This window comes from Gymnogyps californianus, chromosome 7 (genome assembly GCF_018139145.2).
Source record: "Gymnogyps californianus isolate 813 chromosome 7, ASM1813914v2, whole genome shotgun sequence".
Lineage (NCBI taxonomy): Eukaryota > Metazoa > Chordata > Aves > Accipitriformes > Cathartidae > Gymnogyps > Gymnogyps californianus.
In genome coordinates, this window is record NC_059477.1 from 20,652,983 (window position 1) to 20,679,286 (window position 26,304).

The window sequence follows — 26,304 nt, forward strand, 5'->3', positions numbered from 1 at the left end:
GTCAGACACTGAGAACCTACCAACAAGGCACAGACTCCATGAAACGTGAGGTACTTCTTGAGAGAGAGAAGCTTCAGTCGAATCACTGATAGGAATAGCTGTGAAAAGGATGTAACTTTTCCCTTACAAAAGGATATTGTGCCATCAAGGCTGGGCAGAGCTGACTATTTGGCATAAAAACACAGTGCATCATAATAAAATCATTTAAAACAGAATCTGTGAAAAGAGAAGAAAGAAAACAGTCAATTAAGCCCCTGCAAACAGCTTGGGGATGACAAGGATGAGTTTTCTTACAGCTAAAATATCTTATTAGCCCTCTGCAGATAATAAAGGGGTCTTTTTGCACTTTGTTTGTAGGCATTAAGTATGAAAATGGGGAATGAACAGCTATGAGCTGAAATTTTAAGCTTTTATTCTTGTCTGCATGAATTTTATTGCACTTACGTTAACAGGCATTTGCCTGTGTCAAAGGGAAATTTGGCACAGCAAAAAAACCAACATCTGTGCTAAAGTGAAATATTTGGATATACTTCTACAAGTGTAGAGATCTTAGCATAAGAAGAATCAGGCATGCCACACGTGGGTACCTGAGAAGTGCTGCTGCATTTGGCTTTAGGGAACTACAATACCAGACAGCACATTTAGTATATACTACACAGGAGAAGGCAAATAATTTAATTCTTTGCTGATTTCCTAGCAATGAGCAGAAGGCCTAAAAGAGGTAAAGGGACAGTCAAATTTCTGGTTTTATTTTGATTCAAAAGTATCACAGCTGCTACATTTACATTAAAACATATATGAACAATATGACTGACATTTTCTCTGGCAAAAAATAGCAAGCTATTTCTTCTGTTAAAATTATCCGTGGTAGCGCTGCTGTAAATCCCAGTTTGCCTTATCTTTGTGCTTGTGACAACAAGAAGGATTTATAAAGCCTGGCTGCAGAGGCCAGAATAAGTTTGGCAGTGAGAATAAACTTTTTTTACTTTTAAACTATGCAAGTCTTATATGGACTCACTGAGAAACAATAAACACAATACCCTGGAGTATCATTTCTACAGTGCAACTTTTGAGATAAGAGAAACATTAAAAAACCCTGTAAGTAAGGGATGTCAGAAAAAAGATGGTGAGATAACTGTGTAATGTAATATTACATCATTGCTTCCACTGTAATTCATATATGAAAATATCTCTCAGTTGACAAAACTCACCTCTGGAAGGGTGGGAATTTTTCTTTGCGTAATATCCAGAGCAAACTGGATTTTAACTGTTCTTAAATTAAAGGAATGCATAAACTAAAAATTTGATTTTCCAGCACTCTGAGCTTCTATATCCTAAAAATAGCTTTGTTTGTGAATTGTGACATTTTGTATCCCATGAGGTTATAAGTATAATCTTGTCATTGGATGTTTGGGGGAAAAGTTTTAAAAGATATAAAAAATAATTCATTTTAGAAAAATGTATAATACATGCATACTATGAATAGTAAACTTGTGATTATGTGTTTGCAAGCTTAAAGAACAACATTCTGCTTGTACTCCTAATAAACAGGTAACTATGAAAAGGATCATTTTTATTCTTAAAAGTGGTTAAAACACACACTGTAAAAGAACTTCTGTAATTTTTTGATTCTTCCACCATTTATGGACCACTATACAGGTTTCTCCAATACTATGAGGTCAGTAACAGATTAACTGGATTAAAGAATACCTTTGAATATATACTTCTTAGACATCTGCAATGTAAAAAGAACTTGCCAAAGTGATATTATGAGCTTAATATAAAAGTCTCTGCATTACTTTATCATAATTAGGAGGATTTTTTTGTGCCTAACTCTTTTTAAAAATTAAAATACTTACTAATAGTAAGTCAGCAAATACCTATATCCCTAGATGTAAATTCTCTTTTCTCTTTACACTAATGAAAAGCAGCCTATTAAGTGCAGCTGCAGCAACCTGCATTCTTGGGACTTGGCCCATGGTGCGCTGAGTTCTTCTCTTCCGAGTAACAGTTCTTCTTCCCCTGTACATGGGAAAATCTCAAAGAAGTAATTTAAATTGTGATACTTTAAATGTGATATGGATATGAAAATACTTATACTAGCATAACACAATGGCTGGAGGTGTCAAGCTCATTCACAGTATTAAGTGACATCCAGAACAAGAAGCATGAGTACCATTATCATCGGGTGGTAATGCATGCTCTGTCCTGGCCTTATAGTTGTGCCTAATTAAAGTCATGACTAGTGGTCTGGCACCTTTTGGGATTTTGCTGTTCTACTCTGAACCGAACGTACAAATACAATAGAGCAGGCTAGGAGGAGTGGATTCTTATCTTTAATCCTGGATTTCCTAGGTTTATCTCAGGGTTGTTTCAGAGCAGTGGATAGTTCTTATTCTGGTAAAAACTACCACTAGCTGCTTCTCAAAGCATCATATTGCAGTGTTCCCCCAGCAAGACCACCTTATGCAGTAATAATAACACAGCCTTTGTCATGTAGATACCTGTTGCTTCATTTAAAGTTGCTTCAAGGCGCATAGTTTCTAGAAAGTGCTCTAAAATTTTCTCTGGGGTTCCTGACATCACAATGTACCTGAGGGAGGGAAAGGAGCGGTTAGTGCCTCATAGGCAAAACAGCTAGTCAGGAAACAGTTGTGTACCAGTGAGAGGACCAGGACTGATGAGTGCCAGAGTACAAATACCTGCTCTGACCACAATCTCTGTGTGGCTTATGACAAAACCACTCACAATCTGTCTTGGCTTCCCCCCTGTAAAATGGGAGCAATAACACTCTCTACCCTACCAAGGGAGTGCGAGATGATAGATGGCCCCCTCCCCGCACAAGCACTCAGTACAACACCACCACAGTTACACCGCAATCAGCAGAGCTGCACTCGTGCAAACCTGGGGAAGTGCAATGAGAAATGCTTCTCCACTGAGAATAAATATCTCAGTTATGATAGCAATGCGCAGTCATTAGAGGGTCTTAACAGACTTACTGTGAGCATGAAATGAGAACTGGTGTGTATCGGTGTCAGAGCAAGGAAACAATTTCCTTCAGCATCACTGACAGGGGTTGGTCTGAGAAGATGGGGGCAGATAATGAAATAGCACACTGTATCTTCAAATTTGTGCAATGCCTTAGATAGCTGAAGTAAGTTTTTCAAGTGGATAAACTTAGGATTGTACCATTTCCTGGAGTAAATTTAGGGAGGTGAGAGAACTAGTACAATAGTTAGGTTTTCCTGCTTCATGCAAAAACACTGGCAAGATTTTAAGTACCAGCAGAATATCATAGGATATTGCTAAACTTGTCCTGTCATCTTTTTTTTCTTTCCTTGCAGATCGGATTTTTTAATCTTTCCCTCCATTCTTTCAATCTTTGCATCTTTTTTTTCTTTTTTTTGGAATCCAACTGATAAAGTATGAAACTTAAAAAAAAAAAAAAAGAAAGAAAAAACCCCGAGAAGTGAAGATACTCTGCTCCTGCTGAGAAATAAGTGGTGGAGCTGAGCTCCTGGGAGCTCCTCCTCACTTTGAGCGCTGACCGTCACAGTTCTTTTACCTGCCAACCCCTTTGGAAGAACTGTATTGATGTCCCAAGAACACAAACACTTGTTAAGCCAGCGCACATTCTCGCAGAGATACTACCCAAGTATCTAAGTGAGTGAAGCAGAGAAATCACAGGTTGCTGTACTCTGAATATGAAAGTGAAAATGAACAGTGAAGTGACTTGCAGGGCTGCTGAATTCATCCTGCATGAGTGTGATCACCCCTAAAGAGTTAGATCTTGGGAGTGAGAACTTCAGAGCTAGTCCTTCGAAGCAAAACTGTCACTGTTTGAAAGCATGACTCGGGGAGCTATGTAGGAGTTATGCCTCCTCAGTAGAGGAGGCAGTAGAATCCAAACTGCAACTGAGAGGATCTGCTCCCAAAGTGATGTTTTCCCCAAGACTAAGATGAAGAAAATTAGTTTCTTGGTTGACTGGATATCTCAGAGAACAACTTTGGGATGCAGAACATTTCTCTAGTGCAAATGCTACGTACCTGCTTAGGGAGCAAAGCCCAAAGGGCAGCTCATCTGAAGAGATATCAGAGATGTAAGCTACCCAATTAAGGGCAAAGCAGCAAGCCTTTAAGAAGAGGTCCCTGTTAAGCTTCTCTTTTGGGCACAGCGATTTTCAAAAGTACTCAACTAACACATTCCAGTAACACATTCTGGAAATCAGAATACATCAGTGACTTTGATTTGGACTCTCAAGCATAAATGTAGCCACTTACTCTACTTACTAACAAACAAAAGAAATGTCATCTTCAAAACCAGTGAACTCACTTTGAAAGATTTTAAACAAAAAGACACTGCCAACGCACTATTAACAAAGTAATCTGACTGCTGAAAGGCAGACAGTGAACTTTCAAGGTAGCTTCCTCTTTTGTGTAGCTTATGTCTGTTTGTCATTGTTATCAGCAAAAGCTCCCTTGCTGGCACAAGGATAGTACCCAAAAGCTGACCAAATGCATAAACTATTTACAGAAATGAAATTCTGAGCTTTATCCGAAAATATTCCTGGAATGTAAGCTCTAAAATACAGCCTAACTTAACCAGGGACCATAAATGTCTCTAGCTATTTTTATCAAATTCTGAACAAGAAAATGTTAAATAATACAAATAATGCTGGTGCAAAGAGTTTGCAAGGAAGGTAGTGTTTGAAATATGTTTAAATGAAACTTTCACTTTTGAAAGCATGAAAAATATATCAGACCCAAGAAAATGGATTTAAATCTATGACCAAGTTGCTGTGCATTGCAGCTGCTGATGCAAATCCAGTGGCTGCAGTCAAGTTCCCCTCATTTAGACAAAGAAAAATTTGTTGTAAGAGTATATGTTTTCCTGGTAGCATAGTTTGTTTTTCTAATAGATCAAGTGAAAGAAGAAATGGCAGTTTCTGAAATATGTGAAATGTGTATATAAAATACAAGAAATGGTTTATTCAACCCGTCACAGATCTTTACAAATCTTTATATTCAGTTACGCAGATAAAGTAGGTATTTGAAATCCAAGATCAGATAAAAGCTGTACCCAAAATATCTCACAGGAAATTAGCTCTTTCTTTGAGAAAAAGTAAGTTCCAGGGTAAAGGATTCAAAACTTCTTGGTCCTTATTTTGTTGGAGTTGTTCGAGCGTTTCTGAAGAAAATTGTGCATCCATTTGCAAATAACACATTTACAAAGCCTTGAGGGGTTTACCAACATTTAGAATGATAATAGCCTCACTCTACTCTTATCACAGTAGTATCCAAACAGAATTGTGCTTTTTCCCTTTCAGTAAGAAAGTAAAGAAAATATAATGAATATTGTTATTACAGTGCAAACCTATTCTGTAAGATAAGCTGTGCGACTTTCATTGCCTGAGATCTTCGTTTTGTATATAAATTGTACCTAGCAAACTCTTATTAGAATCCAGAGCTCAAAATCCAAAATGAAAATATCTGTACTTAACAATAAAACAATGTATTTTCCTCACGTCTTTTACACAGTTGCTCAGCTTAATAGGGTTTCAGCATTCTCCATGTGCAGTCTATTTAGAAGCTATTACATGAGATAAGTATTTACAGCGAGATCTTTAGAGAATTATTGTGTAAAGACATAGAACTGGTATGCTGCTGGAAATGGATATATTATCCAGTATGGGGCATGTGATCAGCTGATGATTAAAAAAAAGAAAACTTTATATGCACTGCATTCTTCCATAGGAAGGCAGAATATGCTATTGTTTGGATAATAATACCATATGAAAAGGTTAATCATTGTCTGACATTTGCACTATTGAATGAAAACATACTTGTGCTGAGGCTGTGAATTTCCTTGATTAGAAACTCTGTTTCCTGCTGGGATCTTCTCCAACACCAAGACATCTTGGTCATGTTCTTTGAGTCTTACTGTATTTGCTTCCACATCCTGCAAGACAAGTTACTTTTAATAAAGTAATTGCACCCGACTTGGCTGATTAGTTACTCTGAAAAAATGCATGACTTTCAAACACAAAAGACTCTGGGGTTAGTTCTTTTCCCCTGTATTTATCTATCTTTATTCTGCTTTTCTCACAGGCAGAATCAAGAGGAAAGCACTGGCACTGGGGGAAGAGGCAGAGAATTGTGGGAGGGACTAGAGCAAGAACGATGTGAAAAATCTCTGGCTATGGCAAAGGAAAAAAAGTTTGCCAAAACCCAGAGTCCCCTCCCTGAAACTTTCCATATGTAATGTAATCTCTATCCCCACTTCTATATGAACATTATTATCTATAAACTGACTTTTCTCTTTTTTAAATAAAAAGAAAATGGCGCTTAAAAATGGTAAGTCTTAGCTCAGTAAACTGTCAGTAAACTTCTCATTTTCTACTACCAGCTCATAATAGAAAAAGAAAAAAAGAACAATTAAATATAATGTGCATTCAAATAACACAGATGAAAATCAGTAAGACGGACTTCGATCTTCTTTGAAGTATCAACCAAAGCTAAATCAGTTGGGAGTCTCCATGGTCAACCCAACCTTACTGCTAATGGGATCCTCATTCCCTTTTATACAGTAAACACAATGTTACGTCATTTTTCTAGCACAGTACTCTGGACTGGTTTTATTGCTGCAATACTGGGCATGTATACATTCAAATACAGGATGATACTGGTTTTGACTTCCTATACTATTAATGATCGCAAAACAGCCTGTATTTACAGAGGTACAGCTGAACTTTGGAACACATTTGCCCTAACGTGAATAACTGTAAAATTAGTCTGGGAATATCTTTCCAGAGCTCGCTGATAAAGACATCTGTGTATTGTGTATTTACCTGTAGCTTATTTAATTTGCCACTTGATTCTGCCTTGAATCTATTGAGTTTAAGGTACCTAACACTGACCTATCTGGGAGAACGGGTGATCTTGTTTTATTCAATATTTGGATGGAAGATCACCCAGAAATCCTGGACAGCATAAGGAAAAACTGAGCAGTTGTCAAATTCTAGACCACAGAAATGTGAGAGACAAAAGATTCCATTTGGTCCCATTTTCATGGCTGAGCTAGGAACAGAAAAAGAGGAAAGATGATTAATATATTCTTTACTTGACCTTCCAGACTGTCACATCTCTGTTCTGCAATTAGGGAGACTTCAAACAAGGTTATCAATATCAATATATCCATAGAAATAAGACAGACTCTAGAAAAATTTGCAAGTTCTGCTATCATGCTGTCGGGGCAGCCCTTCTCACTCTTACCCTAAGGATCCTGTTGAAGTCCTCCTTGTCTACTCTCAAGAAGTGGCAGTTGTCTTCACGCAGAACAATGGATGCTGCTCTGGGAGCATCATTCACAAGCGCTAACTTGCCAAAATCATCTCCTTCGTGTAGAGTACATACCACACCCTGCACAGAGCAAAACATTTACATGCAGAAACCCATCATTATTCTAGATTCTATTGAAAGTTCTTGTACAAACACTGGACTTCACAATCAAATACCAAAACAAATCTATTTGGCAGGAAATCAACAGCCAAAATAATGACTAGGAAACAATACTTGATAGCTGGTTATTACTATTACTAAAGAAAGGCAAGAATAGAAAAGAATTGGCTTGTTCTCTGAAATTACATTCAGCTTGAAGGACTCTTCTAGCCCTGCTGAAGACAGAAAGTTGTTGAGTTGTTTTTTTTTTATTTATAGAGGCCCTAAAAAATAAGATCAAGTTTGCAGAAATAACATATAACACCACTTCCTCAGCTGGTATAAATCAGCAGTGCTCCATTTACTGCAATTTATAGTAACAGAGGATCTGGCCCACCCAGTGATGTAAAAAAAATGTAGCTCAATATGGGTTACTCAGGAACAGACTTAGCACCAGGGCCTCTATGCTAGATTTTGATGAAATGCTTGGTGTTCAGAATGGAGGATTCTCAGTCACTGAATGAGAAATCAATAGGGAAGTAGGGATTTTTAAAGACTCAAGGGATTGCTCTGTGCCAAAGTCCTATTTTTTGCCTTGAAAAATCTCTCTCATAAACAGGAAATTTAATAGAGATGCTCTTCAGTCTATAGTTTAACTAAAATGGAGCTGACATAAATTTGGGACAGGTTCATCCAACCTGAGAACCACTAGTCACAAAGCAGTACTTCTGTCAGACATACTCGACATGTGTGAGAAAAGTTTGTCATACAAATGCAGGAGAATATGATGGTAAAGGGACAGGGCAAAAACCCCCATGAGACAGAAGTCTGGCAATTCACCAAATTCCAGCAAATTATTTTGTCCTAAAGATACTGATATAACTCTGCTGAATTATATTCAGAAAGTGTGTAATATATCCTGAAATTAGTCAGCAATCAACTGGAAGTATAATCAGTGAAACCACTGGATCATTTCTTAATAAAATTACATTCAATTTGTTTCCTCAGACAAAGCAATTCTTCTCTAAATTAGACTGTATTCCTTCAAAGTTTACTCTTACAATTTCAATAATAAGAATCATATAAAAAGGCTTCTGAAAAAAATACCTTGCCATAAATGACTACGTTTACTGATCCCTTTAGGATAATGTACCAAGAAGTACCTTCTTCTCCCTGATTAAATACTATAAGAGAGAGAAAAGATTTTATGGTGAGAATATAGTTATTCAAAATATAAATGGGCCAGATTCTGCACTCAATAAAATTCAAGGTAACTCTACTGCAGTCATGTTAATGTCTACCTTGAAAAAAGGCATACTATGATTTTAAAAGCAATTGCCTTCAGATTTTAGGAAAAAAACCCCACACCCATATAGTAGTTATTTTATTACACTGATGTGAAAGTTGCTTTTATTTTCCATGACAATTGCAACAACTACTTTATCGATACATGTCAGGTTATCAATTACTAATCAGCACACAGATTTGGATCCCACCAGTAGCACCATGTTCTAACCCAATTCTCTAGTGGCTGTGAATTTGACATTCATTTGCTGAAACTTCTCAGTATAAACAAGTCTGAGTAATCTAACATTTCAAATCCTTTATTTTGTGCAGCAAGATTTTTTTTAATACAAGGATAATATTAGAATACATTTTAAATAGAGATTGGTCCAACACAAAATTCTAGATAAAAACACACCCAAATTGTAGGTGATACATACATCCAACCAAGGACATAGAATTAATTTTCATACTGTCCCTCCAATCGGCAATAGACTAAGCCAACACCTGTTACTCCAGGTTTTAAACACTGAGTGCCAGTCAAGTTTGAAGAGTGTATCCAGGTTTTGCTCTTGTCATTTAAACATTAAGAATTTAAATGTTTATGCCACAGACAAGAAAGAAGATCTGACAGGACTCCATTTACTTACAGACCGTTCCTGCTTTGGGATGTGACTCAAAAATGAGGACACCTGCTAATTCTCGCTTTACCTTAAAATAAAGAGAGAGAAATTATAGTTTTTATATGTATCTTATTCTTCCTGGTGAGAGGAAGTCAAATAATACACCCCAGTCACTGCTTTCCTTCCCTCTGCATTGTTCAGCACTCTTTCAGAGTCACACAGCCAGATAATGGTCTGCTTCACTTGATGTCCTATTTCCTACTGATTGGCTTTACAGAACATGAGCCTCTACATTTCCTGGCTCCAAACGGCTCAGACAAGGGCATCTTTAAGATACAGATCTCCACGTCTTTCTTCATACACACACATACGAAACCATCATTAATAATTGACATTAACATGATGGAAAATTTCAAACGATAAGAGCTAATCTGTTACAGAAGATAGCTAGTAATTGTCAATTACTCCATGGGGCTCTGCGGCACTCCTGTTATTCCCTGAAAAATCAGTACCCTTCCCCTTACTGACATAAGTCTGGCCACTTCTGCTGTGTGGAGCTGTGAGGCACAGCCATCTGGACCTGCTGAGGCCCCTCTCTGCCTGACAGCTTCCCAGGCAAAACATCCAGCTCACTACCTCTTCCAGGAACTGGAGAATGTGACACAGCCCTTGGTGTCAGCCTGCTCCTCACTGGGTTTGTATTGCTCTGGTGTGATTAGCTCTTATGACAGACTGGGCAGTTGCCTCTAGTGAGACACTGTTTACAACCACTTTTTCTCACTGTAAACACTGTTACTGTTACTTTCACAAAATAGTAGCAGCACTGGGAACCTCATATTATCCTGAGTTTTCCTGTGTGCTTTATATCTCTCTTCATACAACCACAAGTCTCCAAGGACTTGGACGCCAGTTTCCAAGCAGTGGGATTCTTGTTTTTAGAGAATGTCAGCTGGTGACAATCCATGTTACAGAGGTATTACTGTGTAACTTAACCATGCCAAATACAGATCAAAACCTGGCTCCAACTTATTAGTTGTAGTTTCACACCATTCTCCCTACTGTTTAAATTGAAAAAAATTTTAGGCCATGAAGAAAAACTTGGGGAGGAACTCTCAAATTCTGGACACAGTCTAGATGAGAGTCTGGTGGCTGCATCTCCTAAGATGGGTGGACAAATTCAGGCTCTGATGTTCTAAAGGCACCCACCAAACCTTTGCTCAGGCACCAAGCATAAACACATCACACCATCCACCTCTCCCAGAACTCCTTCCTGACAGCCAGTGCAAAGCACTCCCTGTGCAGTCTGGAGAAGAAGAGAGATAAATAGAGGTGTTTGGACAGGTTTTTTTAGTACACTGACCAGTGAACGCACCCACAGGCCTGTGATTTCTATAACAATTAGCTCACCAAACTCTTTTATAACCCTCTGCCCGAAGGCAATGATGCTTTCACAAGGACACGAAATACAACCCCATTAGCACTGTTCTGCACCTTGTAGAGAGCGTTCCTATCCATGTACGTCCTCAGATGTCTTCTCAGTTGTTTCAGTCATTTGCCTCTGCAGTGAATGAATCCTCTTGATGAAGCCAAGAATTTGATCTAACACTGTATTATATAACTGTTTTGCATTCATACATTAACTTCACAGGCTTCTCTAGCAGGGATTAGTTCACCACCATGAGACTTGAGTTTTATCCATTTTACTTCCTGCTGCTCGTGGCATATCTAGAAAACTTATTACTTTAGGAATTATGCCTTGTTTAAAATGAATTAACATTCCATTGACCATTAATCTTCTGGTTCACAGGAGCAATGCTCTCTGTTGCTTCTCTGAAGATTTCCTCTAAGCTAGTCATGGTTTCTGTCCTCTGCTTTAGTTCATGCTGCACGTAATAGGCTGGCATTTCCAAATTCCTACTAAAAACATGGAATCAACTGCACTTCTTCAAAATGCCAAGTATTTCTTGCAGTTTGTATCATTTGCCATACTTGTTCTACATGCTACTTACTGTGGATTCTCACCTCAAGTCTGAATTTCTTCTGAGCTGGAAATATTTTGTGTTTCAGGTTTTTTTGTTCTAGGTTACATCTATAGTACCAAGAGTGTTCTCCACTCCCTCTCAGTATCTGTCTATCTTGGGTAGTTTCTTTTGTTTGATTTGAAAAGGGTCATTTCTGGACCTTACAGAAGTCTTTCTTTAAATACTTTTTTCCTACATCCCAGAGATGCTTAAGGAGTTTGGCTGGCTGTTCCCTCTTAGTTCAGTTACCAACTCTGGATGCATATTCTTTTCGAAAAACATTGCTCAGGTGTTATATGTTTGCACAGAGTACTATCTTTCTGTAATGCAGCTTCATAATTAGCTGCATCTGTCCAAGTTAGCTGAGAATCACTGACAATATCAAGAGCTTCCAAAGAAGCTATTGTCAAACATACATCTAATTTCTGACTGGCTTCCTTTTTCTGAAAGTACCCACATCTTGCTGCTACCAAGTAAAGTGCTCTTCAGCTTGTTTCAGTTGCCTACACAGTGTGTCAACAATGGTGAGACTTTAAACAGTTGCATTCTCTCCTCCAGGCATTTTCTCCATGTCTTTTATTCTTGGTTCTCTGCACTGTTCTTGCCCACTCAGAGAGAAGGTGTCTGATGAGGTTTCCTTCACTCAACGACCAAACTCCAACCAGCCAGCACTGCACAGTACACCTTTCTGCACTGTGTAATTCCTCCTCCTAACTGGTTCAAGCCAAGACTTCTTATAGCTCAGAAATCAGACATCTATTCTGCAAAATTTGCTTCTATTCAGTAGCGCCACAGTCCCAGGTGTCAGGTCAGATTGCATGCATCTTAATTTAAACTCAGATATGGACCCAGACAGAGGCACCTCTGTGCCAAGTGAGTGAGGTAGGGGCTGTGCCGAAACACATGAAGAGAATTACATCTGATATCCAAAAGACAACCTACATCTGCATAGTGTTTGCGTGGTCCTCACAAGTGGGAATAACTTCTTTGCATGGGAAGTATAAATGGAAAGGGTTATAGGTGCTCCAACTCTAATAAAGCATCAGAAGTCAAAATTCAACCTTCCTTTTGTCGATGAGTTGTATTTTTAAAAATACTTACTGTGGTAGAAAGATGAGATAAGGCCTTAATGTGAAGAAGTTCTTCATATATAAATTCTAAGTCATCTATGGTTCTCTGGCCAGGCCTATAGAGAGAAGATAAAAAGGACAGCAAAATGCAATAAATGCCCAAAATAAACGCTTCAGAGAAGTACAAAACAACACAAAATGCTGCTGTACTGTCTACTGAAGGGTACATCCTCACTAAACAGGGACTGAACAATGGTTCTGGTTGGAGGACTGAAACACACAAAGGATAGAAGCACTATGAACCACCTGAATGACACCGAGCAGCAGCCATGGCAACCACCTTAGAGAGATCCTGATTAGGCAGCTTTCCTGATGAAATCAAGTGTTCTATATGTAAAATGGTCAGATAAATCAGAAACGGTACATAAAGATCTGTTCCTTTCAAAAGGACTCCTGAGTGAGGGACCTGCACTATTTTTCACATGCGGCACTAATTAGTTGTAGCAAACAGACAGTAGTAGTGGCTTGTAAAGGAGTGCGTGAATTTCTGCTGAACAAATTGGAAGAGGCAGCAGTGCATCTTGGACAGTAAATGACTGCTATAGAGTTAATGCTGAGTACTGTTGTTTAGCCACAAAGGTAGGTAAGAACCACTCAGTAGTTTCAACTTCTCTCACTGAAAAATACAAGAAGCTGCCATTAATAAAAAGCATGCATTGATGAAGGAATAATCCTCCTATAGCACAACAAGGAATGAGACTGCCACTGTGACTGAAATAATTGCATTTCTGTAGTCTACACACTGGAAAATTTTCTGATTGCTAAAAAAGGACACAAATACTCTGAGGACTGCAGTGTGTCAGGATCTAATAAACAGTATCCATGAGAAGGAGTTGTAGGAGCTTGTAACTCCTAATCTTTTTCCCACTCACAAGATTCTCTTCAGTTAAGGTGTCTAATACAACCTTATTTTCTAAAAGTACAAATTCTCTTGTGATATAATTTCAGACAGTGCATTGGAGTTACCTACACACACATAGAAAAAATCCTTTAAAGCCTTATCCCAAGTTACTTTTATAGGACTGAATCCTTTCAAACAACATGTTTTAGATTTGTGAAAAGCAGAATATAAGTAATTAAATCAATGGGCCAAGAACAGAAGAAAAGAGCAACCTAGTCCTTAGAAGGGAGAGAGGATAAATGTAAGATGTGAGGAAATGGGATACAGGAAGTCCAGTCCAAGGGCAGGAGTTTCAAAGGAGAAGGTTTACATGCTCGCATTAAGAACAGGCTAGTGCGCAGTTCCAAACCCCACCGTCTGCAATGTGTGGTGTCAAAAGAATTAACAGCACAGTTGAATCTTTGGACAGCCCTAAAAAAAGTCACAGTGAACTTTTCTGATAGGAGTTTTCCTCCTAAAATGTCAATATTACAGGAGATTCTAGCATCTAGAGGATCAGGAAAGTCATATAAAGAAGTATAGTGCTCTACAGGTTTTCTGCCTAATCACCTCTTGGTTCAACAGTCTGTCTAAATCATGTGTGAGGCAGAGGGACTACCCAGCAATCGTGTCACTCTGGAGTTATATTGCATCCTTTTGCAAAAGAAGTCTGATGGAGACTTCTTTTGGATGAAAGAAGTACTGAAGAAGTCATAGAAAACATAAGGACAACTGACATCTCCTCTGCTAAGCAGGCTGTATTTTTCATCTGTTCTTCACTTACCAATGACATGCATTTATTACTACCCAGATTAAAGATCAATTTAGACAAAAAACGTTTTGGATGAAACTATTCTTTTCTCATACAGAATGGAATAAACTGTTAAGGGAGAAACAGAAACTAGTTTGGTACTGCTATGCCCTCTAGTGACTCAAAATACTCTTTACTATTTCTAAATCTGGCTTGAAATTATAAGGCTGCCACTCCTAGTGATTTATGTGGGGCAGTAGCAGCCTAATTAAGTACAGAATAAAGCGAAGCCAGTACTAGCTACCTTTCACTGGAGATTTAAGAAACACAAGGTAAGGATTTTAACAAATAATACTTCCCACAGGAAGTAACAACTTTAATTTTATTACATGCTTGCAAAATCAGCATGTCTTGGAAAACGGAAAACATAGTGTAACAAATTAACAAATTTCTAGAGGAAATTAAAATATAAAAGGATGATGTCTTACTACATCAGATCTCTATCAAGACAAAAGGGTACACTCTTCTTTCAGTATGTCCATTTGCCTCCTGTGTTAGCACGTTGGGAGGACTGACAATCTATAGTGGATGTACAGTCTTTACTTCTGCTCCTGCAGATGTCACGTGGAGAGATATTAGGCATCACTGCTTCTGTAAAACCTGTGTGGTGACCCACTGGTGTTGATTTGTAGGATCCTGCTGTGTAAAGACCTAGTTTCTGCAGGGGACACATTGTAACAGCAATAGCTGGTTATAGACAGGATAATAAATGGAATAGGTAGAGAACGAGGCTACACATTAATGGACAGGAGAATTCAAGTGATATTAAGTGATCAATAAAAACTGTTCAGTGTTTGGAGAATTCATCAAGGTCAGAGACATTGAGCTTCTCTGTGACTAGGATGTTGACAGTAACATAGTACTTTGCCATTGATAAACCATGTACGTACAAGCAATATCATGGATTATTTTTATTACACAGCTAACCAGAAAATTCTCAGATAATAAAAACAAGGAAAAAGATCAGACATCCCATAACATTGCGATTATCAAATAAACATATATTTCCAGAGTACAAATTTTGTCTTCAAGTACCATAAAGAATATATAGGAGACATGAATAATTTTACCCACTACCTGTGTCTGAGTGTGAAAGTGAATGCATGTTCACTTACTCTAGAATGGAAGCTAATTACATAATCTTTGTACTTGAGTCAGTGCTCCTTGATTAACTCCATAAATACCATTTACCACATATAATACCCATAAATGTCAGTGAACTGATATGTGGAAAGATAATCCATATTTCCTGTCCCAGGAATAACACTTGGTTTATTAAATGTCGTTGGCAGGAAACTCCACCAAGGACTATGGAACTTAATACAGTCTTTATGGAGAAATCCAGTATGGTTCTTACTACTAACAGCTGGGTGGAATATCTAAATAAAAAATTTCAAGAAGAAGAGAATAAATATACCTTGCTTAACTTTTACAAGACCTTCAAGAAGCTAGAGATTCTTAGCAATAATTAAATTGTTATTTTATTATATATATATTTTGTGCTGGTTACCATGTTTAGATTTGTTTTCACTTCCTCTCCCTAGCATCCTGTTGAGCTTACTTCTGCAAGTGACACTAAAATTTGATTACTGATCACATGTGGAATCAAACACTCTTTGTACCGAGAAAAAAATTTGCTGAATGAAGTCACCAAGAATATATAACACAGATTTATTGTTTCAGTCATACCACTAACTTACTGTAGCCTAGAGTATTAAAAAAGAATATAATCCATAACATCATCTGAGTTAAATACTGTTGTCTGATGAATATCATTCTCCCTTTTAGACTCCTGTTATTATTGTGTTTAGCTTTGTATTATACCATCCTATTTAATTAGGGTTTACCATCAAGTTAGCTATATCTGAACACCATTAAAATCAAATAAAAATAACTAGAAAAATGTTTTCAGGATGTATTTTCATACTGAAGGATTGAAATGCTTGTAAGGAAGATCTGTGTTAATTCCACAACATTTTTTCCAGGGACTTGCTCAAGGTCTGCACCTGTGCTCCAGGCATTATAAGGAGCAGAGCGCTGTGTTTGCTACTTCACAAAAAGCTATTTTCACATTCAGCGTATGTGTTTCCAAAGAAAAAAAAAAACACCCAATAGCAACAAGAGCCTGCCAAAAATTTCCCTGAGCTCTATTCTGTTTTTTAAACTATAGAACATTCTTTCACAGTTTGACAGTTAAAATGCTGCAGTTAATGTAATAAACAGAGAATTTTTTAAGTCGGCTGTCAAAACAAGTGACACTTTTTGCTAGAGATTTTCAGATTTTGAACAATAGAAAGTACCTTTCAAAGCAACAGCTTCATTATACAATCAAATTCTCAAAGTAATCTTCTCATCAAAGAATATTGTCTTATTTCTTTCAGGGTAATTATCTGAGTTCTGCAACCTCTCCGGAAATGGTGACTATTATAAAATGCAGCTGTGTTGGTTTGAAAATTGTGGGTCCTGCTCAGGTCAGCTAGAGCCAATGTCTCTGAAGCCCTGACAATTCCTTGAACTTTTGGCAGCTGTAACGGTGTCTAGTCAAAACTAGCAAGACTCTGAGGTTTCATGGAGATTTTAACAGCTTTGATACAGCTCAGCCCAGCATGGATTTTCAACTAACAAAATCATAACGTATGTAAACTGAATACTAGAACAGTAGTTAATATGGTGCCTGGCAGTACAAGCTTGCTTCCATGAGCAAAGGGCAGCAAAAATAAGCACTTTCAGGGATAGGGATAGGGGTAGAGAAAGATGTCAGATGGCTGTCAGTCTTGAGAAAATCTCTTCCCCCTCACTATATTGCATGAAAAATCTCCTATGAATATTCTTTCAGATGATGCTGTGCAAGTGACAACACAGAGGAGAGCGCAGTACTTTCCACAGCATCATTCCAGCCTTTCAGCTCTCTGCAAGGAGTGTGGACGATAATCAACATTGATCCTGCCAGGGTAAACTTGCACTGGCTGCTCTGAAAGTCACGATGGAAAGCAAATGTAGTAGGCAGCCAAAAACCACGATAACCTAAGGGGGCGATTCTCCAAGAGCCAACCTGCTCAGTCAGCCTGAGGCAAAGGAGGTAGTGCAGAGGGGCAGGGTCACAGAACACATAGCACTGCTCATGGTCTCCTAATGACTGGTGTCTGCTCATGGGTGCAAGAAGCCCTCTTTCGCTCCTCAGTGGAGAATACACGGGACATCTCTGTGAGGAGAAAACACCTCACTTCCCTGACACCATAAGGGTTTATGGAAGCATCATGCTCTCAGTCTGGTTTGTCTATGTATCTTGTGTGACAGGGAGCGAGTGCTCCTTTGGTTGTGTTTGACTAGACCTCTAATAAACAGAGGAAAAAGAATTTATACTTTTAAAACTAATGCTGCATGGCAGTGTTACCTATTTTTATAAGCACAAGTATCTGATGGCACTTTTTGAAATTCAATGCTTTTAGCAAGTTTTTGGAAAAGTGCCGTCTAAATGAGCTTACGATCTAAACAGGCAACACAAGGACAAGAATGGAGTGGGGGGAAAGGATACAGATGGAAACAGAACAGGAGCAAGCACTTGTGTTAAGTGGATTCAAAACATTTTTAGTATAAAAAATTTTCTCACACTGTAGGCAGGGCCCAATCCTATTCCATAGCAAAGACAAACTTTGCCAATGGCCGCAAAGGAGCAGGATCCAGCTTTGTGTACTTATCTTTCTTGAACTGACCCTTACAAGTAAATCTTCAGTGAAGACGACCTTAAGTAATTAATTATTCTCAGTGCGTTTAATTAGCAGTAAAATATGTCTTCAGTGGCCCCTAAACACTACCTGCATAATGAAGAGGTTGCCTTCAATGGAGGGTCAAACAGAGTTTATACTTGTTGCTTTGAAGTCACTATAAAGCTGCCTATAAAAAAGGCTTTTAGCACAGTTTTCAGTGTGACCAGAATGTATTGCTGAAAAGATGGTTAGCCAACTGATGAGTGAGAGGACATAACCTGATAGCTATGAAAAGCTATGTTTCCCTGTTAGGCAGACATCCTCTGTGGCCTAGGTAAAGAAAGCTTTTTTTTTTTTTTAATGTGTTGATTTTATAAAAATAAGAATGGATAAATAAACCCACAGAGCCACATTTCACACCTTGCTAGCAAACTACAACAGGCCAAGTCCAGCCTATCTTAATTCAATAAAGTTCTACCAAGGATGAATCTAATTAATGGCTGCCACTGACAACTGTAATTGAAAGGTACCTGCTGTGCTGCCATCCTACCACTCTACTCACTCACAATAACTGAAAGCAGCATAGTTAATTGAATGGCACTTCTACACAGAAAGCGTTAACAGTGCAGGACTCTTCTATTACCTGCAACTCACTTTTGGGGAAACTCAGAAATGAAATAAAAACTCATAATGCAGCATTTTCCTCAAGGTGAGTATGATGGCATTCATGGCCTTTGATGGTTATTCTCAACACACAGTTCAACTTACAAGCATTAATAAGGGCTGGAAATGACTTAATATGGACTTAAAAACTTCAGATGTTGAACAAACTGGCACTGAAGTGAAATAACTGGCCAAAGGATGCCTGATAATAAAAGTAGATTTCTCTTGTTTCCATGTCACAAGGAAGGCCCATGTATAATATTAAGTCATTAATCTGCTTACGGTTTTCTGAGAATCATCCTCATATGAGCATCTGGCCCAATCTGAGACAGAAGAAGCATAGTGTCCTGTAGCTCCTCATCACACTCCTTTTTCTCTTCCTCAGTTGGCAAAGAGGCATCTTCACGCTCATCGTCCAAGAATCGATAAAATAAGTATTTGTCTTGAAAGTGGTGTTCCTGATCCACTGAAAACAATGTAACATATCAAACACTAAGCTCTCCTCATTAAAGTTAACCTTGTAGAAATCTGTGTGGCATCATATATGTCACAGATGTTTTAGTTAAGAAGGGAAAGAAAGCTACAGAGAAACTGCAAGAGTATGAAAAACATTTATTTCTCACACATGTCCAAATTATGTAGTTAGAAGGGTACACTTTTAAATTGTGTACCACAAATACTTTCCAAAAGGCTTCTATATATGTGTGTTGTGGATGTGTATACATATGTGTGTGTGCGTGCATGTGGTTTTTTTCTTATTAGATCTGGTCTTGTTCTTATTGTTTCAAACCATTTCATTTAAACTATTCACACTGGGGAAATGGCTACATCATGAATTTCTAAGATGTGTTCTCTAGCATGAACACCTTGCCCTACATGTTTCAGACAGGGCTAAAAGGTAACAAAAGCATCTAAACTCTTTCTGATGTACCAAAAATATACATCATCGAGATATAATCCCAGGGGCAAGTTCATTGATGTGTGTCCTCGTGGAAGAACTTAATGGAAAGACTACCACAAGAAGAATTCTAAAGAGAGTCTGTGATATGGCAAAGGACAAACCCTTGGTCTTCCAAGCAAGTCAGAGTGATGCGTTGAGTTGGATACTGTGATGCAGCTTGCAACAGCTTGCCCCTGGGAGTTCAGGGGAATATTTGGCAGGAATTAAAGCTAGAGCCCTTAGGGTAAGGAAGCAGTGGAAACAATCTGTCTTCTCAGTGTGGAAATTTCTCCCTGGGATATGGGAAGCGCAACAGAGGATTAATGGAAGTGTACTGTAATAGAGCTGCTCTTCTGAATTTAATAAAACTATACATGCAAAGCTTCAAATATGAATATTGCTTTAGAAAGCTACCCTTTTGAGGGCTATAATATCCTGTGACCAAGTAAATCCTGCCAAATGGAAACTGAAAGTCAATGTAAAATACAGTCAGAAAACTAACATGAAATCCCAGATCTCTGCATTGGAATATTTGGAGTGCTGAATTTGGGAACCATTCCAAAACCACTGAAAATCATTCCAAAATTATGGACCTGAGCAAACACAAATGCTCACATTCACTTCCAAATGCTGCAAATCTTTGATGAAAATCAGTTTTGTATATGGTAATACATCTCTTGGTTTCGGCCAGAGTGCTATCCAGCTCTGGCAATATAAACACAAGCCAGTGTACTCCTAAGTATAATTAGAGTTATCATTATAAATTGTTCATTTACTTTTCAATATTCTTGTAAGTTAAAAAGGTATATTGGTAGCAAGATTCATGTAATACTGTCTGTGTGTTGCACTTGCACTTATGAATGAACAGGCTGCTCTGCAGCATTTCTTTTGGGCTCATGATCCCTTTCTTTTTCATGAAAGAGATCTACAGAGGCACTGATGTCACACATTGCCCATATTTTAGTTAAGATGCTGATTTTCTTTATCTTACCATGGTTAAGAACACCTTCTTCCAGCAATACTTGCCACATGCCAACAGCCTGGGTTCGTGAATGGACACAAGGACTTTGCTGCATCATCCAGTCAACTAGTTCTGTCCCCACACAGCATTGCCTGAAGGACAAATAAATAGATAGAAATTAAAAGGGAGCTAGCCAAGAGAGAGATCACACACAGTGTCTGCCAAGAACAGTGATATCTTAAACTCTGTAAAATCTTAGTCAAATCTCCCTACAGAAAACACAATGTCACCATCTACATGTACATGCTCAAAATACCAGTGAAGGTGTTAAGTTTTGAGAGGATCACATCACCAGAACAACAAGTGTTTTGGGAAACAAAAAGTTCAGAGGATCAGAGTGAGCCTGTGCCACCTGGTACAAAACCTGTTGCACCAGTGCAACAACCTCCAACCCAGATTTCAAAGGAAACCTTCTCTGTATACCATGGGATAGCAAAAGCCTCACGCTTGTCAGAATCCTGCGTGAAAACAATCATCTAACACTGTAAAAGCTTTGCCAATGAGAACAGCCTCCACAGGAAGAGTGAGTGTTAGGAGGGTGTTCCTCCATTTGTAACCAAACTCCAGCCACACTGTATTTGGGGACATTGGTCTGTAGATCTACAGTGTTTCTGAGGCTATCTTATGCTAGGTGCTGGTCACCTCACAGCTCCTGACTGACCCAGAGGCAGACAACAACAGGCCTCAAGTTCTGGAGAACACCCGAAGAGGGGGAAAAAACCAAAAAGCCACATGATCCCTAAGTAAAATTCTTTGTCATAACACTCCCTAGCTCAGCAGAACAGAAGCAAATAAGCAATGATGTGATCAAAAACTTACAAATCTATAACTGACCACACACAGAACAGAGAGGAAGCTGGCTAGTCCTTCTAGACAGGCTCTTGTGGTGCCACACTTCATGCATCACTTTCAGAGACCAAGGAAATAGATAATACTGGAATTGCTGAAATTTAGTTTAAATAATGCTCTTCCAATTAAAATCCCATTTTGATGACAAAACTTTCCCTCACCTGGATCCAATCTAAATTTTGGCATTCCATATTTAAAAAACCCAAGGACAGAACAGTAAGAGTTTTTCCCAATTATGTATAAGATAAAATGGTGCAGTTGTTTGGACCAGCATTGGTCTTCATTTATCATACATACTCTTTTGTTCTTCTAGCACAACGAGCAATGTCGTATCATGATATATTCTCAGATCAACTCACAAGCTCCAAATACCTTGCATCATATTAAATACATTTTGGACTGAAACATGGAAAATCAATGCACTTATCTCAAAAGCGGATCAGCAACACATTGATTTACTATTTAGAAAAAGACATACTCAGAGATTTTAAACCAATTTTTATTTAAATATACTCTGAATAATGCATTAGGTATTTGATTTAAACATTAGACACTAAACCAAACTGATTGTTTGTTAAGCTAATAGTAGATAGATCCTGATTCCTTGAAGTCAGATTCCTGTTCTACGAGTCCCACTTCAGCAAGACAGTGCTGCCACCAGCAGGAAGATAAGAAAACCTGGCAATATACTGAAAAAAAAATTTTAAATAGAGCAGAAAATCTACATAAGGAATGTTTCTCACCAGGTGAATTTTCAGAACTCCACACTGAGCAACACCGCTGTAGCAATCAGTACAGTAACATAATATATTAATGAACTTTACTATTATCTCTTACTGATATACAAAGAGAACAGGATCTACATTTTAACTTGATATTGCACAGAATATTCCAGCTAACTATGCTATTAACTTTGGAAGAGTTTTTGTATGTGAATGCTCTGTTCACAATCATGGACTCAATTTCCAGTCAAATTACTTCAGAGAAGATTTACCAGGCCCATTAAAGACTGCATAACATCCAGACTCAAATAGCATCACAGAATAATTTCAGACCTTTTGAGACCTGCAAGTATGGTAAGGCATAAATCACAAATCAGAGGACGGCAGGCATAAAAATGCAGAGAATTCTATACAATCAGCTCACACACCTGTAAGTCTTCAGATGGTATTTACGATCTCTTATCATGTGAGGGGCTCGGGACAGAATTGTGTTCCGCAAAATCTTTCCAGCTCTGAGGATCTTTTCTGAAGGAACCTTGGTGATCATGGAGGAAAAAAAGGGACAAAGACACACAGATTTTAAACTTTCTGCAATCTCTGTACTGCCTTCTGCAGAACAAAACACAAGTTCTCTTTTTCCTAAATTAAAAGTCCTCGCACAGATGCTTACTTTTGCAGAGCAATGTCGTATACATTCAGGATTTTAAGTCTCACATACTTATCACATCTAACAGAAAGCATCACTTCAGCTGATACACATCACACTGTTGGAAACAGGAGTTATTTCCATTTGTCTAGCAGCCTGGCTCTACAGCACACCTATGTCCTATTACCTGTGTAATGGTTTTAGTAGGACGATGTGGGATGTGAGGTTCAATAAGAGGTGTCTGAAAAATAAAATGAAATTAAATACATTTTTAAAGGTTGGGTAGTAAAATAAAATAAAGGCTAAAATAAAAAACTGAACAAAGAAGCTGTAAAAACAAAGAATGACGTGTAAGTCCAAGCTCTGCCCAGGGGACATACGTAGAAAAAGCTCTCTGAAGACATCCTAAAGACAGATTTGGCTCTTAATGCTCAGCAAGTTAAAACAGTGACATGACACGTGAAGATGAATAACAAATGCATGTTAAACTTTCTAAAGTACTAATGAAGTGTGCAATGGCCAAACATCACACCAGATCTGAGGCTACACGGGCATAGCTAGCTCTTCTGCTTGCTGCTCTCAACCTGCAGTGGGCACAACAGCATTCCTCTGCACACGGCTGCTTCTGCCATTCAGTCCCCCACCACGGAAACGCTCTCCTCCTTCAGCACCTTTTTCTATTCAGCTCTCTTCTCCCTTACAGCATAGCACAAGAAACAGGAATGAAGAAAAAGCTCTGCTCCCACTGTCTGTCTTTTCTAAACTATCATCGGGCCTAGCTGAAAACCCTTTTATAGCCGCTCTCTGAAATGCAAGAGCATACAGGCCACTTGCAGAGACCTGGGTAAGGACTTTCACAAAGGGGCTGGCAAAGGAAAAAGAAAAAGAGTAAAGCAGGTGACTTGGTTCTGCAAAGGGAAGAGTGAAAGGGAAGACTATCATCAGGGCTCTACAAGAGAGAAGCAGAGAAGAGGATGAGAGAAATGGGAAAACAGGCATGTAACGAACAGGTGAAAGGAGAGGGGAGACAGGAAGCACATGGCATAACACAGAGGAAAAAGGAAAGCAGAGGGTTAAAGGACAGTAGACATGGAGACAAAGGAGAACAAAACCAAACTTCAGCAGCCACCTCAGAACAATGAGATGTTTTGCTTTGTTGGGACTGGTAGTTAACAGGATGGACCAAATTTACGTCTAGTGTGAAATGTCAGGAGACATGACACAAGGTCTGAATCTGGCTGGTGTTCTGGGCTTGCTGACAGGGCTGATCATACCGAACACAGAGGTCTCCCACAAGGGCAAGACCTTGCACCTTGGCCCACAGCAGCCACGGCTCCCTTACACCCTTACAGCAAAGGCAGGACATGGAAATGCGGTGAAACACATGCCGTGTACTACTGTGTTGCTGGATATCGGTTTTCTTAAGCTGGGCATCTGTTTGTTAGCTCCCACTGGATTTCAATGATGTGACAAAGTCCTTCTAGTAAACAAACAGTGCTAGGAGCTACGAATGCACCAAGAGACTATAGGTCAGCTGGGAAGGGGAAAATGAAGGAAGCACATGACAGAAATCAATAAAGATAATATAATCTTAACGGAGAGGCCTGTATGTGGAAAACAATGCAAACGGTTTTTCATTTCTACTCATACCTTACAAGAAGTCTCTGAAAAGGCAAATCAATACAATTAAATTGGGATTCCTGATTTTGCTCATTAATAAGTCAACAATTTTTCAAAGACTCATTTAAGTTATAAACATTTCTGTCACACCAGAAGGGCGGTAGAACATCCCTCAATATTTCTCGATTTCTGGAACTGTGTGGAGCATGCTTTAGTCTAAATTTACAGTTAAAGCATGCTAAGAATAGCAAGAATCTTTTGAAAGATACCTCTAATGCAAACAAAACCATTGAATAACAAACAGGTATATAAATAAACAATGAAGTCAGAGATATCACTCTGAGTATTAATAATGTTTGCTTCCATTTTCTTTTAAAAGGATTTCAAGTCATCATCAAGTTCAATGAGATTGAAAGTAAATATATACTTAAATGGTTGGCTAAATTGGCATTGAAGTCATTATGAAAATTATTTTTAAATTCTACATTCTTAAAAGGTTACTTTTTTTGAGCAATACTCAATATACTCACAATATACAATATACTCACTCTAGCTTCCAGATTTTAATTCTAGTTAGGAATATACTTCAAAGGAGAGATAAAATGTGTAAGACAAATATATAAGAGACTTTTACAGCAATAGACTAGTGAAACTGAATGCACATTTTTGTTCTTTAGAGTTTCCATTAAGCTCCAACAAAAATGCACAAAACTAATAGGTGAAAAAATTGAATATGGATGAAGATTTCTCAATAAATCTCCCATTCTAATCGAAACAGAATAAAACAGAGCATTTAGAAGAAATCTGATTCAACCCAGAAGCACAGAAAAAAACCAAGGTGAAAGCTAAGGCACAGCACAAGAATCTGCAGAACGCAACAGGAAAGCTTGTTCACCTACATTTGATCCTGACCAATACAGAAGGATCAGCTGCAAAGACAGAAGGTAACTTGGGTGAAGGTGATCATTAAATGATCCAGTGTCAGAACGTTACAGAAGGAAGTAACAACATCAAAGTAGAAACAATGGACTAGGAAGAAAAATTTCCATAAAAACACAATACCGATAGCTAAATTTCTGGAGCAGGTCATGGGGGAGCAAGTGTAAGGTAAAAGGAATTAAAGAGAGGGGGCAGTTACTTAAAGAAACAATACTAACCACCCATACAATATATACTAACACAGAGCTAGAAGCTGTAGTAAAGACTCAACTTCGCTAAAGAAAGAGCTCTTCACTGAAATACAAGAAGGAAATGCACAGAAAGGAGAAAGTAGGGGGTTTACAAAAGGCAAGTATAACAAATAAATTGAGTAACGAAGGACAGAATTAGAAAAGCAAAGGTATAAAATGAGACAGATCTACCAACAAATGTCAAGAAGTACAATAAATATTCCACAAGTACATTAGTAGTAAAACAAAGAAAATAAAGTGTTGATCTACTATTCAACAGAGGGAAATCTGTTGACAGATAATTCAAGAAGGCCAGAAGCAGTTGATTTATTTTTTGTATCAGTGTTCATTACAAAGATCAGTAGCAGCGAGATGGCTAATATCCTAAGTAGTAGAGTGACAGGAGTAAAACCTCGGCCTGAAAAAACAAAAGAACGGATGAGAAAACATTATGTAAATTAGCTATTTTCAGATTGGCTGGGTTTGTAGAATTTCATGCACGAAACTTGAAGAGCTTGAAGAAACTTAAAGAGGGCTGCAGCCATCTCGGAACCATCAGCAGCCACCTCGGGACTGTCAGCAGCCACCTCTGACAACTCTTGGGGACTAAGGAAGGCAGCAGAAGACAGAAATATGGGAAAAGGAGGAGCTGAAAAATTATAGACTTGTCAGCTTAACTTGTCTTCCTAGAAAAAGTCCATTTGTAAGCACCTGGATAAGAACAGGGAGATGAGTCACGTGATGTATATTAATCGAGAACAAATCATGCCACACTGATCTA

The 26,304-nt window shown here is 38.3% G+C and overlaps 1 protein-coding gene across 4 annotated transcripts in view; it reads right to left on the reverse strand.

Annotated features, from left to right (window-relative positions):
• The window catches only part of RAPGEF4 (Rap guanine nucleotide exchange factor 4), a 159,767-nt gene that overhangs the window by 32,405 nt on the left and 101,058 nt on the right, over positions 1-26,304 (reverse strand). For 2 of the 4 annotated variants that reach the window (XM_050899623.1, XM_050899622.1), the window contains 11 exons: positions 22,922-22,975; positions 22,517-22,623; positions 20,488-20,609; positions 18,839-19,022; positions 12,467-12,551; positions 9,372-9,432; positions 8,545-8,621; positions 7,273-7,419; positions 5,844-5,959; positions 2,505-2,593; positions 138-216 (listed from right to left, as the gene is read on the reverse strand). In XM_050899623.1, coding sequence (XP_050755580.1) covers positions 138-216; positions 2,505-2,593; positions 5,844-5,959; positions 7,273-7,419; positions 8,545-8,621; positions 9,372-9,432; positions 12,467-12,551; positions 18,839-19,022; positions 20,488-20,609; positions 22,517-22,623; positions 22,922-22,975 — 1,121 coding nt within the window. Of the gene's footprint in view, positions 1-137; positions 217-2,504; positions 2,594-5,843; positions 5,960-7,272; positions 7,420-8,544; positions 8,622-9,371; positions 9,433-12,466; positions 12,552-18,838; positions 19,023-20,487; positions 20,610-22,516; positions 22,624-22,921; positions 22,976-26,304 lie in introns of those variants that run through there. The other 2 variants (XM_050899624.1, XM_050899625.1) reach the window with 2 other exon arrangements.